This window comes from Balaenoptera borealis (assembly GCF_965194805.1).
Source record: "Balaenoptera borealis genome assembly, chromosome: 4".
In the NCBI taxonomy this organism is placed as follows: Eukaryota; Metazoa; Chordata; class Mammalia; order Artiodactyla; family Balaenopteridae; genus Balaenoptera; species Balaenoptera borealis.
In genome coordinates, this window is record NC_138861.1 from 107,607,274 (window position 1) to 107,624,711 (window position 17,438).

Genomic DNA, 17,438 nt, shown 5'->3' on the forward strand with positions numbered 1-17,438 from the left:
CATCTCTTTGCTTCCACAGTGCTCTGTAACCTCTGAGATAGCACCTGTCTTGTCGAGGCACTGCAGCATATTAATTCTGGAACCAGACCACTTGCATTTGAATTCTGGCTCCAACATTTACTAACTGTGTGACTTTGGACAGTTTATTTAATTACCGTATGCCTCAGTTTCCTCCTCTATAAAAGTGGGATGATAGTACTTAACCTCATAAGGATGATGATAACATTAAATGAGTTGATGCATTTATACCTCTTAGAACAATGCCTGGTACATAGGAAGTACTCAATAATTGTTAGCTATTTTATTACTATTGTTAGTATTTATCATTATTTATAATTGTTTATCTCACTAGACTGTTAGATGTTGCCTTGAGGACATTTGCCATGTGCTTTATTCACCATTGTATCATTAGCATCCAGCACAGCTCCTGGTTGGCATATGGTAGGCATATTGAGTAACTGTGTGCATGGGTGGTGAATTTGTCCATTCAACATAATCAAGTACCTTATATTTAGTCTCAGTTCTAATCACTGTGGATAAAGTTGTGAATGAAACATAGTTTCTACCAGCATGCAGTAGCTAATGAGAAGACAGTGCAAACAAACAAATACATGGGATATCAGATGATACATGATGTGGTAGATTGCATCACTGGCCCCAGTTCTTCACCCCTTCCTATACCCACAGCCTTTGCCCTGATACTTGGCAGTTACTCCCACTAAAAGGGCAGAAATGTATTTCCTTGCCTCTTGACTTTTGGTCAGTAGAATGGGATAGCAGTGTCATTGTGTGACTTCTGTGTCCAAGCTTAAGAAGCTCTGTGTGTTCCTGCTTGCCCTCTTGTGCCTCTGCCAATTGTCATTGCCCTGAGTCCCAGAATAAAAATGCATGAAGCAGGGCTCTCCCAGCCTAGGTCAGCAGAACCATCCCAGTTGACTCACAGATCCATGAGAATAATTGTCTGAAGCCATTTCTTTTGGGGATGGGTTTTTGGTATTTTGTTGTGGCAAAAGCTAACCTTACAAGGGCTATGGAGAAAACTATGCAGGAAGAGGTGAAATTTCAGGGTAGGCAGAGACGTATTTACTGGAAAGAGCATGAAGGAGTGAGGGAGAAATTAATGAAGATATCTGGTCAGGGGAAGGGTCATCTATGCAGAGGAAATAGCAAATGCAAAGTGTGTTTGATGTGTCTGAGGGACAGCAGAGAAGACAAAGTGACTTCAGAGGAGTGAGCAAATTAGAGCAAGAAAGAGATCAGCAGAAGATGATGGGGGCAGGGCAGCTGTCAGATCATAGAAGGCCTTGTGGGCCATTTTAAAGATTGAGGCTTTGACTCTTGAGTGAGCCAAGAAGCCACTGGAGTATTTTATGTAGATGAGTGACATAATTTCCTTCTATTTTAACAGGAATATTCCTTGCTCTTTTGAGATTAGACAGAAGGGGGTAGGGGCAAGTAGTTTAAAGAAGGCAAGGTCTTTAAGAACTACAATTTGGCTGTAGGGTAGGGAATGTGCAGAAAGTAGTGGGAAATAGCACTGGAAAAAAAGAAGTCAGATTACATAGGGCTTTCAAATCCAAGGTGAGACATTTATTTTTAAATCTGTATACAGTGAGGTACCCTCAATACTTTTTGAGCCATTGAATGATGAAAGCTGAACATTCAGAAACAATCAGGTATCAGTGTACCAAATAATGGACTGAATTGGAGACAAATTATTTAGTTGGCTACTTATAATAATGCAGGATGAAAGAGTAATGATATGACCTGGAAACAGAAGAGGTAGAATCTATATGATTTGGTATCAAAAGGATTGAAGTAGGAGGAACTAAGGGAGGGGGAAAATCAAGGACAATCCTGGGGTTTGAATCTGGGTAACTGACATGCACAGAAGTAGGAAGGCCAGGAGGCTGAGCTGTTTTTAGAGATAAAGGAGAAATGATACGAGTTAGGGATGGCCTGAGTTTGCGATTTTGATAAAGCATCTGGGTGTCTAGCAAACAGTTGAAAATTCAGGACCCAAAGATTCTGGGGCTAGTGACAGAATGATGACTTTTTTTGCCAGGATAAACTAGATAGAGCTAAAATAAATAATCTGTGGTTCTGCAAGAAATCTAAATATAGAATTTTCAGGAAAATCTACTTTTAAGGTGTGGAAAGAAAAGCCAGTGGAAGAAACCTAGGGAACTATTGCAGAGAAATGAAAACCAACAGTCCTTTATCAGTAAACTGAGGATGAGAAAGTGTTTTTTCCATGAAGAGGTGATTAGTTGTGTCACGTGCCATAGAAAAGGACAGGAGAGTGAGGAATGGGAGTAAACCATTGGGTTTATTTATCTATTAGCAAGACAATGGTACTTCTCAGAGGTTATTTCTGTAGAATGGTCAGGGAAGAGGACTAGATTATAGGCGGTTAAAGTCTGAGTGTACTGAGGAAGTGGAAGCAGGGCAAATAATTAGTACTTAAAGAATTTTGGAAGGAAAGGAAGGAGGGGCAATGATAGTTTAGGCTGTAGCGGGGTTGGGAGAAGCATATTTTAGAATTGCTGGACTTCTGAGCCTATTGATAGAGAAGGAGAGAGAAAACATATAGAGGCAAGTTGGGACAGTTAGTGGAGCCAAGTGTTGAAACAGGAGTGGAAACACAAACATGGGTGGAAAGGGGAGACTTACTTCTTGGCAAAGGAGTGAAGGAGGAAAAAGTCTGACAGTCCAAAGAGGTGGTGTGGTAGAGCAGGGTAGAGGTAGAGCAGTTGAAGTTTCAGAGTGCCAGGCCTGCAAAGCGAGCCTGAGGTCCTCTCCTGAGGGTGGCCAAGGCTTAGAGCAGGTTCAGAGCAGCTGCCATGTGGGATGGCCGGCATCATGAGCCACTGCTGCCTGTCTTGTTAGAAGAGGAGGAAAGGGGGGTCTTTCTTCCTCACAAAACTTGGGCTTTGTGTGAATTAGTCAACCATACAGTAATTGTTTTGAGAACTAATAATTTTGACAAAGAATGGAGTTCTCTGTAGGCTTTTTCAATGCCTGTTGACTCTGCCTGATTACTAATATGACCTTAAGATGGTTCTTTACATGTATTAAAGGATGGAGCTTAGCAGATCATTTATGATTATGATAATGCTTTTAATTAAAAATAACATGCAAATTGTACAGTATTAATTACAATTTCACACTTGTAATTAATATTAGTTACCATTTGCTGAATACCTATGAAAGACAGGTACTTTGCTGAGTGCTTGGCATATGTTATCTCTAATTATAGTAGCAACCCGTAGACCAGTGGTCTTCAAGGTAGGGTGCACATCACAGACATATGAGAAGAAATATTATATCTTCTAATTATTTCTTTTTATTTTAAGAGTTTCTTCTGTGTGTAATATAAATAATATATTGATACATAAGTAAATATATATATAATTTATAAATAAAAATACATATATTGGGGATATATACTCAAATGATTTTTCTGACAGATAAAGTTCAGAGAACACTCAGGTAGATAATGATTATAAAAACCGTCACAGTGGCCAACACAGGGTTGCTACTATATGTTTGCTGCTTTGCACTGATTTTCTCATTTACTTCTCACAACTACTCTGTAAAGTAGTTACTAACAAATACCTTCATTTTACCAATGAAGAAACTGATGCTGTGTAAGATTAAGAAACTTTCCTAAGCTTACATAACTAATAAATGATGATGTTGGAATTTAAACTCAGGCAGTGTGATCCCATAACTCATGTTTTTAACCAGTGCCTTATATAGTACCCTTCATAGTTAAATGGCCCCCCACACTGGGTGCAAGCAGAATCACCTGATGGTACCTGGGAATCTCTTAGAAAAAGAAAAGAAAGAAAAGAAAGACAGTCTTTTCAGGTGGTAAATTTGGCTCATTTAGTTCTCAAAACACTATGAGTTCGGCATTGTAAACTCTTACTTTGGAAGGGAAAACAGGACAAGCCAGGATACAAACTCAGGTCGTCTGAATCTAAATCCTAAATTCTTTCTTTAACCTCAGTCTGCTTCTCGAAGATCAGGTGACTAATTCAACCAAAAGTTTTTATTTAGAACAGTTCTGCCACTGTGCTTGACACTGCATTTCTTTAATTGGTATTATATATGTTTATGTAAATTTTTTTGACACAAAATATTATTAAAATCAGTAGGTCAATTAAAAAAAGCAATAGTCAACCACATTTAAGAGGAAATGGTAATACTTACATTATCGGGACCTATTAAACAGCCCACACTCTTTAAGGGGCAGAATGTATCAAATTGTCCATAAAAATGTCCACTGCAGGGATTCCATATTAAATAGTGACTTTGCTCCCGAGTTAGCACATAGGCAGTTGGACCCTGAAGGAAAACAGCCATTAAACCAGTTTCCGATTAATTATGCTATTAGGGTCAAGAGTAGTTTGTATAGACAGTTCATTATTTTAGTTGGACCCCTAATTTCTAAACCCCATGGCTAATGGTGAAAATTATTTTGCAGTTCTAGATTATGCTGAATTAATAAAATCCAAAGTTTATTTTTGCAAAATTCTTGCATCTGCAACTAGTGTGATATAGTGACCAAATAGGAATAGTGGTCATGTTACTCAACAAACATATCTTTTTTTTTTTAAGTTAAATGGGGTATGTTGTGGGGTTTTTTTTTCAGTTTTACTGAAATATAATTGATGTACAGCACTGTATAAGTTTAAGGTGTACAGCATAATGATTTGACTTCCATACATCATGAAATGATGACCACAGTAGGTTTAGTGGACACCCATCATCTCATACAGATACATTAAAAGAAATAGGAAAAAAATTTTTTTTTCTTGTGATGAGAATTCTTAGGATTACTCTCTTAATGACTTTCATTTATAACATACAGCAGTGTTAATTATCTTTATTATGTTGTATATTGCATCCCTAGAACTTATATATCTTATAACTGGAGGTTTGTACCTTTTGACTACCTTATCTAATTCCCCCTCCCCCTATCCCCTGCCTCTGACAGCCACAAATCTGATCTCTTTTGTATGAATTTGTTTGTTTTTGAAGTATAATTGACCTACAACACTATGTTAGTTTCCCCCCTCCTCCCCTCTGGCAACCACCTGTGTTTTTTGCTGTATCTATGACTGTTTCTTTTTTTTTCTTTAATTAATTTATTTTTGGCTGCATTGGGTCTTCATTGCTATGCACAGGTTTTCTCTAGTTGCAGCGAGTGGGGGCTTCTCACTGCGGTGGCTTCTCTTGTTGTGGAGCACGGGCTCTAGGCGCGCGGGCTTCAGTAGTTGTGGGTCGCGGGCTCTAGAGCACAGGCTCAGTAGTGGCGCACGGGCTTAGTTGCTCCGTGGCTTGTGGGATCTTCCCAGACCAGGGCTTGAACCCGTGTCCCCTGCATTGGCAGGTGGATTCTTAACCACTGTACCACTAGGGAAGCCCTCTATGACTGTTTCTATTTCATTATGTTTGTTCATTTGTTTTGTTTTTTAGGTTCCACGTACAGTATTTGCCTTTCTCTGACTTACTTCACTTAGCATAATACCCTCTAGGTCCATCCATGTTATTGCAAATGGCAAGATATCTTATGATTGGCTGAAGAATGATTATTGATGGAAATAAGTAGTCACTGCATTTTCTTTTTAGAGTCAGTTAAGATTGCTTTTTAAGTATTTAGAAGGCTGATTATATCTGAATACTACTTCTATTTCTAATACAGTAATTAATATTTGATATACATTTATAATTATGTAAGTGAATAGAAGATAATTTGAGAGGATACTTACTAAACTCTTGACAGTGAGTACACCCAAGGAGGGGGTGGGATTGGGAGTTAGAGCCTGAAGAGGGACTTTAACTTTTAATTCAGAATACTTATGTATTATTAGATTCTCTTTTTACAATGAACATTTATTCATTCATTTATTTCTCATGTATGATTTCATTTGATGCTCACTATAGGCTTCTGGGGAAGGCAGGGCAAAACTTACTCTCCCACTTTCATTATAAGGCTCAGAGCTGTGAAGTGACTTGCTTAAAGTCACACAGCTCATGAGGAGTGGGCATAGCCTTGAACCCAGGCAGGCCTTGTGACTTCCTAGCCCAGTATTCTGTTCCTTGTACCAGGCTATCTGGAAGATAATGATGGAGCATGAATTAGGATTCAGATATGATACTACCTGTCTAGTAGCAACCTGTGCTGTCTAATTCCTAAGGATTCCTAGAGCCCCTCTTTTTGAAGCACTCTTTGGATAAGCTGCTTCAATCCATATGACTTTTCTAAATTTGTACCCAAAATTACCCCCCAAACGTGCCCCAAATTTAGGGATATTTGCAGTGGGCTGGGGAAACAAATTTTAGTAGTCACTATCTCCAGTCTAATAAAAATAACAATGGTGATACCAAACTATAGCTGTGAGCATTCTTTTCTTTGTTCCTGTGGTTATCTGCCTTGTTGCCCTTTGCCTGCCAGGTTAGTAGCAGATGCCTGTGGATGAAGCAGGCGTGAAAGATTCTCTGTCCTTGCCGCACTTCTTCAGATCCCCTTCGATCCTTGGCATGAATAACACTAGATCACTAAGGGAATCAGAATTCTTAGTAGCGTGGGCGGGAGGGGGCTTTTGCTAAAAGGACGGAGCTAGGTGGGGGCTGTGGGTGGTAAAGGGCTCCGATTTGCCAAAAACACCCTGAAGCATTGTGCAGGGCCCGAGTACCCTGAAAGCCACTTCACGTTTTATCGCTGGTTCTCTCTTCCTGTTGTGGAATCTCTGGGCTACTTCCCTTGCAACTCAAAGAATTGTTATGAAAATAAGTCCTGTCCATGATTTGGAACATAACACAGCCATCCTTGTTAGCCAAGGACACTTTGCTAGAGCCAACCTACGTGGTCTTACCTCAGGAATAGCATTGCCCATCATCAGCCAGGCCTTCTTACCCAGGGAGAGAAAGTAATTACACAGTAATACTGCATGCTCTTCTTCGTCTCCTGCCAGGAGATCAAGAAATTGCTGACCAAAATTAAAAACAAAAAATTATGTTGCATTGACTGACCGCTTTATTCTAGATTGGCTGTATAGGATTTTAGAAAGTCATTGTTAAAATTAGTACCTTCAAGGATAAGATCTATTTAAAAAAGATTTTTCCAAATGTTGGTACTGTGTTGTTAATTCATTAAAATTAAAAAAAACCGCAACACTTTTAGTCGGACATGGTATTTTCTCTGACATCGATGACATGATTTCTAGAATCAATTATGGGGTGAGGTGGGGGAGACAAATTTCAAAGTTCCACGTTTTATTTTGAACTTACATATGGTAGCTCCCTGTGTACGAAACACTTTTTCTTTGTGAAGACGTTATTTTCTAGAGCAGTTTTAGGTTCACAGCAAAGCTGGCGGGAAGGCACAGAGATTCCCCGCACTTTTTTGCCCCCCCCCCACAGGTACAGGCTCCTCCACCATCAACATCCCCCACCAGGCGGCACGTGGGTTACAACTGGCAGACCTACCCTGACGCACTATGATCACCCAAAGTCCATAGCTTATACATAGGTTTCACTCCTGGTGTTGTACGTTCTGTGGGTTTTGACAAGTCTGTCATTACGGTTTCATGCAGTGTATTTTCACTGCCCTAGAAGTCCTCTGTGCTCTGCCTGTTCACATCCTGTCCTCCCACCCTGGCCACCACACTGTTTTAAGCACATTGCATGCATCAATTCATTTGATCCTGGAAGGAACCTCTGAGGGCGATACTCTCATCTTCCCATTTTACAGATGAGGAAGTGGAGGCACAGAGAGACGAGGCAATACCTAGGAAGTGGAAAAGCCATTCTGGCTCTAGAGCACGTGAACTATATTCTATTCTTCGTATATCTTCTTATAGATATCTTGAGGTTGTGGAAATTTTATCTCTAAAATTGTCAACATTATGTTGCCAAAATATATTGGAGAGCAAGAAATTTAAAGTGTACTTCAGCTTCTTCCTTTTAGAGCTATCCTTCAAAGGGAGTTGTATAACCACAGTTCAATTTTATGCAAACACAGTACAACATGAGATCCAGAAGCAGAGTGAATACCAGTGATAATACATGTTTGTTTCATACTACTGAAGACTCATTTGGAAGTTTATGTAGCATACGTTGATTGTAAGTTCCATGAGGTCAGAGGCCATTTTATTTTGCTCATAGCCAGAACTAAGTACAGTGTCTGACACGTGATAGGTGACCAAGAAATACATACTGAATAATGACATGCCTTTAGAAGCCCATAAATTAAGGAATATGCAATTTCCAAAGCCCACGCATTAAGGAATATGCAATATCCAAATGTAATATAGAATGTGATTTTGATTATTTTATGAATAAAATTGGGATGTTGTTAAGGTAACATTGGGAGGATAAATTAGCATTAAGACATCTGAAGTGGTTTTGTGTGTGTGGGTGCGAGTGTGTGTGTGTGCAAATAATTAATATTTTTGTTTAATTTCTGAACTTTGGGCAAATTGAACCAGGAAGAAAAAAGCACCTCAGAATTTAGCTCATCCTGCTAAACAGATGGCCGTGTAGATTCTTTTTTTTTTTTTTTTTTTTTTTTAAAATTATTTATTTATTTATGGCTGTGTTGGGTCTTCGTTTCTGTGCGAGGGCTTTCTCTAGTTGCGGCAAGTGGGGGCCACTCTTCATCGCAGTGCGCGGGCCTCTCACTATCGCGGCCTCTCTTGTTGCGGAGCACAGGCTCCAGACGCGCAGGCTCAGTAATGTGGCTCACGGGCCTATTTGCTCCGCGGCATGTGGGATCTTCCCAGACCAGGGCTCGAACCCGTGTCCCCTGCATTGGCAGGCAGATTCTCAACCACTGCGCCACCAGGGAAGCCCTGTGTAGATTCTTATAATGACTACTGAGTGTTGCAATTTAAAATTATGCAAGCCATTTACTAATGTTCCGTGAAATCAGCTCAAACTAGTAAGTCTGTGAGGGAGAACTACTTACATCAGATGTGCTCCACAGGTCACAGATACCAGCAAATGAAACAGTGTCAGGCAAGAAAGGAATCAAAGACACATATCGAGCCACCAGTTCCTGTTTAAACAAAATTAGCTGTAATCATTTTTCTAATAAAATAGAAAGCTGGATCATCTATCTCATTTCTTGGAAGAAAGTTTCATATATCACAAACATTTATGTGAACAAAATGAAACGAATGCTCACAAGTGCTTACTAAGTGTTGTGTTAATATTATCTCATTTAATCCTCTCCAAACATCCTGAGGAAGATTGTTATTATCCATCTTTTACGGATGAAGAAAATGGCTCTTGGGTCTCTTTGAAATGTTCTCATCTTCTTCCCCCACCCACCCCACCCCCTTACTTTCTGGTATAACAAGACTCTCCAAGATCATCTTGTATTTTCCCTAGCCTAGTCCTGAAAGCAGCCATTTCTCTAAGAAGTCCTGGTTCCGTTTAGAGGGCAGTAGTATTTAGAAACCAAGATGGGTGCATCGTTGTGGTTGTAACTCATTATTTCTGTAATTGCTCAGGAGGTTGAACATCTTTTTATACGCTTATTGGCCTTTCATGTTTCCACTTCTGTGAACTTGTATTCAAATATTTTGTACATTTTTAAATTGATTTGTAGTTTTTAAAAAATATATTCTAGTTACTATTCCTTTGTCTATTACATATGTTGTAAATGTCCTCTACTGATTGTGGTTTGTCTTTTCCTTTCCTTTGTGCTGTTTTTTGTTAACTCAAGTTCTCAGTTTTAATATGGTCAAATTTATTCTTTCTGGTTACAGTTACAGTAAGTCCCCTACATACGAACACATTCCGAGAGCAAGCTCGTAAGTCCAGTTTCTTCGTAAGTCTGACAAAGTTAGCCTAGGGACCCAACTAACACAATTGGCTGTATAGTACTGTACTGTAATAGGTTTATAATACTTTTCACACATAATACATAAAAAACAAACACAAAAATTAAACATTTTAAATCTTATAGTACAGTACTTTGAAAAGTACAGTAGTACAGTCCAACAGCTGGCATACAGGGGCTGGCACCGAGTGAACAGGCAAGAAGAGTTACTGACTGGAGGAGGGAGAGGAGGTGGGAGATCGTAGAGCTGAAGGATCGTCAGCAATAGGAGACAGAAGGCAAGCTGCAATTTCACTCACGCCTGACGCTGATGACACAGGTTCTGGTTCCTTGCTGGAACCAGATGCACGTTCACATCTCTGAAAGTTTGCAACTTGAAGGTTCGTATGTAGCGGACTTACTGTAGTGCTTTTTTCTGGCTTGCTTAAGGAACTTCCTCCCTCAGGTCATAAAGATAAAGATGCCTCTTATATTTAAGTCCTCAATCTATCTGTTGAATGGTGTGAAGCAAGAATCTATTTTTTTTTCCATATGTAAAATCAATGATCCCAATACAATTTATGTAATAGTCAATTTTTACTAATTTCCAATGCCAGCTTTGTCATACATCAGGTTTGAGTGGGTTAATATTTGAGTAGACCCATTCTGGATTTTTAAATTCTCTTCCATTTTTCTCTTTGTTATTTGTGTTCAATACCATTTTACCTTAATTACTACAGTCTCATAAGTATCTGGATATGACATGGCACATCTTCCCACTGAGTTCTTCTTTCTCTTCAGGATCGTCTTTGCTATTTTTTTGCCCTTTGCACTGCTGTATAAATATTAGAATCAGCTTGCCAAGTTCCACTACAAACTGTTTTAAAAATCTAGTTTTACAGTCTTTGGCTTTTAACTGGAAAGTTTAGTCCCTTCACTTTGATTGTGATTATTGGTAAATATTTAGACTATTTCTACTACCTTATTCTGTGCTTTTTATTTTTTATTTTTCTATAATTTTTCTATGTTTCTTCCCCTCCACACTCTCTTTACCCCATTTTGTTATTTTATCTTCTGCTAGTTTGGAAGTTTTACTCACTTTTTAAGATTCTTTTAAGTTGTTAATATAGAAATTTCAATATGAATAGTTAAATTAAACTCTAAAGTTAATAAATATCTTTGCCTTCATCTTGGAAAATACAAGGGCATTAAAATACTCTCATAGATCCTGTCCTGACATGTATACATTTTTTTTCAGGATTTTTGTTTTATCTTGATTTTTCAACCACATTGCTTTTATTATTACTGTGAAGACAATGCTTGTTGATTTATTCACTAATTTCCCATTTTCTTTACCTATCATTATGTGTTGCATCTAGGATTTTCTGAGAACCTTCCTTCTCTTTATATTTTTTAGAAATTCCTTAAGTGAGAATCTTTCGGTAGTAAATTCTCCCAATGTTTGTGTGAAAGATAGTTCACTGGATACAAATTACTAGTTTGATGACTATTTTCTTTTAGCCTTTTGAAGATGTCATTCCATTTCTGGCTTTCATTTGTGCAGCTAAAAAACCTGTTACTTTAATTACTGTTCCTTTTTATTTAAAAAAAAATTTATTATTATTATTATTTATTTATTTATTTATTTATTTTTGGCTGTGTTGGGTCTTCGTTTCTGTGCGAGGGCTTCCTCTAGTTGTGGCAAGCGGGGGCCACTCTTCATCGTGGTGCGCGGGCCTCTCACTATCGCGGCCCCTCTTGTTGCGGAGCACAGGCTCCAGACGCGCAGACTCAGTAGTTGTGGCTCACTGGCCCAGTTGCTCCGCGGCATGTGGGATCTTCCCAGACCAGGGCTCGAACCCGTGTCCCCTGCATTGGCAGGCAGATTCTCAACCACTGCGCCACCAGGGAAGCCCTACTGTTCCTTTTTAGATAATCTGCACTTTCTCTCTAGCTGTTTTAAAGATCTTTGTTTTTTTTGTTCCCAATTATACACCTGGATTTTAATTTCATTTTATCTTGTGTGGGATTCATTGGGCTTCCTGAATCATTGTTGTCTTTCATCAAATCTTGAAAATTCTCAGCTCTATCTCTTTGAATATTGCTTTTCTCCTTTTAAACACAATTTGGTCCTCCTCCCTCTATCCTCCATTGTTTCTTAACCATTCCTTTATGTCTTCCATTTTTTTCGGTTTCTGTGCTATACTCCAAGTAGTTTCTTTGCCTGTATATTCATGAATTATCTCTGTATTTAACTGTATTTAATTTAACTCTGTATTCAACTATATTTGATGTTAGGTTTAAACTGTTTGTTCAGTTTCTAATTTTAACTATTCTTTATTTCTACAAGTTCCATGTAGTACTTTTAACACGCTGTGTATCAGTCCTAATAGTCTATTGTCCTTTTGTTATATTTTCAATTCCCTAGATTTCTTAAACTTATTAAACATACCTATTTTATATTCTGAATCTGGTAATTTGTATCCCGATTCTGCAGAATGTTGTTTCTGCTAACTCCTACCTTCTTCATAGTGACTTATTTCTTCATTGATGATCTTTTATATGTTCATGTTGCTTGGAACTTTTTCTGTGGAATTTTTTTGAGGCTGAGTTTAAAGGATGTTCTCCTAAAAGAATTTGTGTTTGCTCTGACAGGGACTTAGGGGCATTACCAACAGGGAATTCTTGAAATTAAATTTCGATTGAAGTTTTTTGGGGTCCTACAGGTAGTGTAAATTTCAGTCCCAAGTGTGAATAAGTACAGCTTAGTGATTAGGAATTCTTAGGAGAGACTTTTTTTTTTCTCTTCCATCCAGAGTCAAGGCTGAGACAGGCAGGTTTTCTTCTGCAGGGTAGGGTATTTCCTAGTTTACCTACAAGTGAGTTTACACTTCAAGGGTCCCAGCTCCGAGGCTGAGTCTCTAACCCAGTGCTCCAGCACCATGCATTACCTCCCATCTCCAGCAACCTTGAGGCCCATTGAAACCCAGCTCTTGGCATTAGGAATTACGGGTGACCCCAGAGCAAACACTATTTCAAGCCCTCAACCTTGTGGAGTCTTGCTTTCCTGTTGTTTCCTGTCTCTGGGTTTTCCTCATCTTATTTCTATTTCAGTCATGATTTAAAACATGTTTTAAATATTTTATTCATAACTCTTAAGTGTTCTCTACTGGGAGAAGTTTTCTGCACATCTACTCTGCTAGAGAGAATAGAAGTCCCTGTTAAGGTTTTTAATAAAAATTGATTAATAAAAAAAGTAAATGAAATGTAGAACACAATGTTTATTTGGTTTTTTTATATATATCTATATCTGCAAATAGGCATATCATTACCCTGTTCCTAAATTACTAAATTAATGACTTATTAGCAGCAGTTACTCTCTGTACTATCCACTCGCCAAAGACAGTTATGGGTTACCTTGTCCACTTAAGAACAGCCCATTCAGCATACAGTTCTGTTCATGTGAGATTGCGATAGGTATGGTGCTTTGCAGGCAGAGAATGATGCATGAGTATTTAATGGCCTGGTATGGATGTGCTTTACGGGGATGGCCTACATGCTATACATACTTAAAGCTTGGAAATAATTTTTGCTTAATTTGAATTTAATGATGCTTACAGCATTAAATATAATACTGAGTAGTTATCTTGGTATAATAGAACGTGCATGAGTTCTAAGTCAGAGGCCTAGGTTCAAATTCTAGCAGAGTTATAGAGAATACATAATGTAAACATGTTTGTATAAGACATTGTAAAAGTGTAGAGCATCTTCCAAATTTTAGTTTTCCAGCAGCCAATGTAATGTCAGGGGCACAGTAAGCACTCAATAATTAATTGCTCCCTGAAAGAATGGACTAAGGATTATTATCCTCACTGGTACCTCCAGACTTTTCTAAAGAAAGTAAGCCTCATGGCACTAAAGGAGTTTTAATCATTAATCATTAATGATCTTGATCTAGTTACTATCCTAGGTACTATGAAATATGGTAATTAAGAGGGCGATATACTGAAACTTTAAAACCTTTTTAGCACCAACACCGATTGGCTGTGAAATACTTACTGCTGTTGCCTGTGGATTGTTGGGGTGAGTGTTAAGGAGCTCCTGAGGAGGATTTAAAGGCTTGAGATAACGAGTAATGAAGACGGTTTTCCCACTAATGTCAACCACTCTTGTCAGGCACTGACGATTTGGAAACTTTAAGGCACATTCAGCTTGAAACTTCTCAGTTGCTTGAAGCAATTTCTCATCTTCCTGAGAATCAAACTTCAAAAATAAAGACTCCATGGAGTTTGTATATCATTACAGGAGATACAGTAGAACCTGTTCAGATCCCACAGTCAACGTGAACTCAATGTGTGCTTCAGGAAGTATGATTTAGTGACCCCCTTACAAAATTGTCAGGGCCCAGTGTTCCTGAAGCTTTATTTAATTATATTTATAATTTAAAAATTAGATGGATTCATTAAACACTTAAAATATATTCACCAGCATTGAAAGAAAGTAGTCAACAGGCAAGCAGCCATATGGAAATTATTGGATTAATAAAGCAACATATAAAAATTAAACTATGATGTACTACTTCTGATTGATGAGACCAAGCAATAGTTTTATGTGTATTTTGATGTTGGTTTTAGAGGGGAGAGGGCTCAGAAATCAAACATCTCAAATGCAAAGGTAAAGCAACTCATGTTAGAAGGACAACAAATTTACAAGTATATATGGATGTGTTAAAAAGTTTTAAATCCATAACCAACGTACTAAATAATAGTAATGGGTCTCAAGGTAAAAGGAAGCAGAACTCGAAACGTCAAATGTATAGTAGTTTTTTTAAGTGGTTCTCTGATCCAAGATAAGCCAATTCCCAGACTTTTTAAAGTAACTCAAAGCAGCTGAAACAGAACAGATTTCAATTGTCTCTGGACATAGGGTGTCATTTTTCCTTCAAGCCATTGCTGAAACGTAGCATGGAAAAGAGCAGATATTTAAATGTTTCTACAAGATTTTTGTTGTTTAGTATAAAAATTTATGTATCGTTGCTTACATTTCAAAGGATTTTAAGACAAACTCAAAATTATATTAGAAAATCAATTTTTAGGTAAGATTTACATTCTAGGCAGTGCTTGAAAGTTTTGTTTGTTTGTTTTCGAGGAGGGAAATACATCTAGATGTCCCCTTCATACTCTGCTTTACTTATTTTAGCATTTAAAACTGCTGATATATTTGTTTACTCTGTCTCCCTCATAGAGTAAGATTCTTGAAGTCAGGGATTTTGTTTTGATCTAGTTTTTTACCTTCAGTATCAAGGTTACTACACACATAGTACATAGTACATAGTAGGCACATGGTAAGTGTTTAACGAATGTTGTTGAATGAATGAATGAGAGCACAGAGAACATCCCGTTACTTTTTTATGACTTTTAATAGGATCTAGAATACTGAATTGTTCTTGGCTTCTCTTATATTGGAGCTGGACTGTGGCTCCTGTTTCTAATTTGATTGCTGTATCCTCAGAAATTGAGGTAGCGGTTGTGGCGGATAGATAGGATGGAGGCATTTCCAAAAGCCTGTATATTCTTCATGGGATGTGCCCTGACATCTGAATCCTAACATTATCATCATCGTCGTCGTTATAACCACCTACTCAGCACAGTGCCAAGACACGGTAGCTACCGAATAGGTGGTATGATGAAGACATAAATAAATGAAAAAGGTGAGCTCACAAGACTTTGGTATGGATGTATGCAGACTCTAGGGTATAAATAATTGTAACTTTAGAAAGATTGAGAATTATGAAACAAGGGTGGTGTGAAGAAAAGCGCCCTTTTGAATTCATCCCTGTTTCTTTTAAACTCATTAATTTACAGATGCATCCAATTATTTGAAAGACGTTTGCTGAAAGTCTAAAGGGTTCTAGGCAGTCTGGATAAATGTATATGAAACAGACCCCTCAAGAAACTTCTAGTCTGGAGGAGAACATTAATAAGCAATCAGGTTCTTGAAACACTTGACCAGAGATCCTGTAGGGATAGACACCGTATGCTATGGAAGCATTAAAGAGAGGCAGCTATAGACAGTGTCCAGAAAGAACAGTAAAAATCTTGAATCAGTACTGACTACTTCCAAATTGAAAAAAGTATGTATAAAACTTTTTCTGCCACTTGGACCTGGATGTTCTGCTGTGTATTTTGACTCTGTAGTTAGTGCTTCTTGGGAGCAAGGCCCATGTTTCAGTCATTTTGTGTTCTTCTCTGCACTGAGCATGCATAATATAAGCATTTAATAGGTATCTATTAATGATCATTAATACTTGTTTAGACCACAAGGATGCCATTTAATGGATTGAAACCGTAATTTAAGGGTAGTATGCCATGTTGGTAATATAAGAAGTGCCAAGCAAAAGCTAAATACTAAAAGGATTTGGGTCGTTTATTATGAAACAAATAAAGGTGGAACTGACAGATTCACAATTAGATTCAACATGAAATTTGGAAGATTCCTAACTGGCTCAATTCTTTAACTTCTAGGTTAATGTAAATATTTACAGAAAACTGAATGGGTTTATTTTCCCTTTGAATACCTACACTGTGGCAGCTCCACTGACCAGAAATAATTGTCCCAGCCACACTGTTTATGTAAGAAGCAGCTCATGGATTTTATGGACGTGGAAACAGTGGAGGTAGCTCCCAGTATGCAGGTGACATTCAGACATGTGACTTCCTGATTCAGAGCTAAATAAGAAACTTTCTGACAAAATGAAATGGGCCAAAAGATAAAGGTAGTTATTCTTCATGAACTGCAGACATCTGTAGTTCATTGCCAAGGGATCACACATACATTGGGACCCAGCAGCTTCCATAAGGTGGCAGAGGACAGAAGCAGGTAATTAATACCTAATAACTACTGGCTGATGAATAGTAAAACAAGATGCTTGGTACATTTTTAAGCATGTCACTCATCTATCAGAAGCAAGAAAGAAAAAAGAAAAGGAATAAAAGGAAGACTTCATAAACAGACATAATCTATTTTAAAAAACTTTTGTTTTTATCGAGACAGAGTAAAGTAGGGGGTGTTAAGAGTTTCAGGAGTTGCTACTGATTTTTTAGACAGTTCCATGAGTAAATATCTTTAAAAAATTGTATGGAATGGTTCAGCATGGGATGATGGTGGAGGGAAGACTCTAATGGGCTAATCCTGGCAGTTGCTGTTAAGTGGAAAAACAATTCCAGGTTGTGGTCCCTACTATTTAGGGCAAGAGCTTCTCTCTCCTTTCTGCCACTGTGTGTTTAGGACGCCAGGATCCTGTCAGTGTACAAGTCTTCCTTATCAAGGAGCAGCAGAGTCTGCCTTCCAGAGGCGTTTTCTTACGCCCTCATTTTGGAGGTCTGAGAGAAATGCCACATACAGCCACAGCGGGGCAGTAAAAAGCCACCGAAGGCAGCAGCTGACAGCCTAGATATCTCATTTTAAGGAAGGAAGGCCATAGGACCCTTAAAACTCCTGCAGTAGGAGGTCAGTGCCTGGGAAGAAGGCCAAGTGCAAAGGCACCTCTGGTTTTCAGCTTTTCAGCTTTTCAGCCCCAGTCACAGACTGCTCTCCCGTG

The 17,438-nt window shown here is 38.3% G+C and overlaps 2 protein-coding genes across 6 annotated transcripts in view; both read right to left on the minus strand.

Annotated features, from left to right (window-relative positions):
- The window catches only part of BST1 (bone marrow stromal cell antigen 1), a 249,487-nt gene that overhangs the window by 149,369 nt on the left and 82,680 nt on the right, over positions 1 to 17,438 (minus strand).
- CC2D2A (coiled-coil and C2 domain containing 2A) overlaps positions 1 to 17,438 on the minus strand; it is a 183,485-nt gene that overhangs the window by 6,793 nt on the left and 159,254 nt on the right. For 3 of the 5 annotated variants that reach the window (XM_082389467.1, XM_082389469.1, XM_082389470.1), the window contains 4 exons: positions 13,898 to 14,101; positions 8,981 to 9,070; positions 6,888 to 7,001; positions 4,219 to 4,353 (listed from right to left, as the gene is read on the minus strand). In XM_082389467.1, coding sequence (XP_082245593.1) covers positions 4,219 to 4,353; positions 6,888 to 7,001; positions 8,981 to 9,070; positions 13,898 to 14,101 — 543 coding nt within the window. The remainder of the gene's footprint in view (positions 1 to 4,218; positions 4,354 to 6,887; positions 7,002 to 8,980; positions 9,071 to 13,897; positions 14,102 to 17,438) is intronic. The other 2 variants (XM_082389468.1, XM_082389471.1) reach the window with 2 other exon arrangements.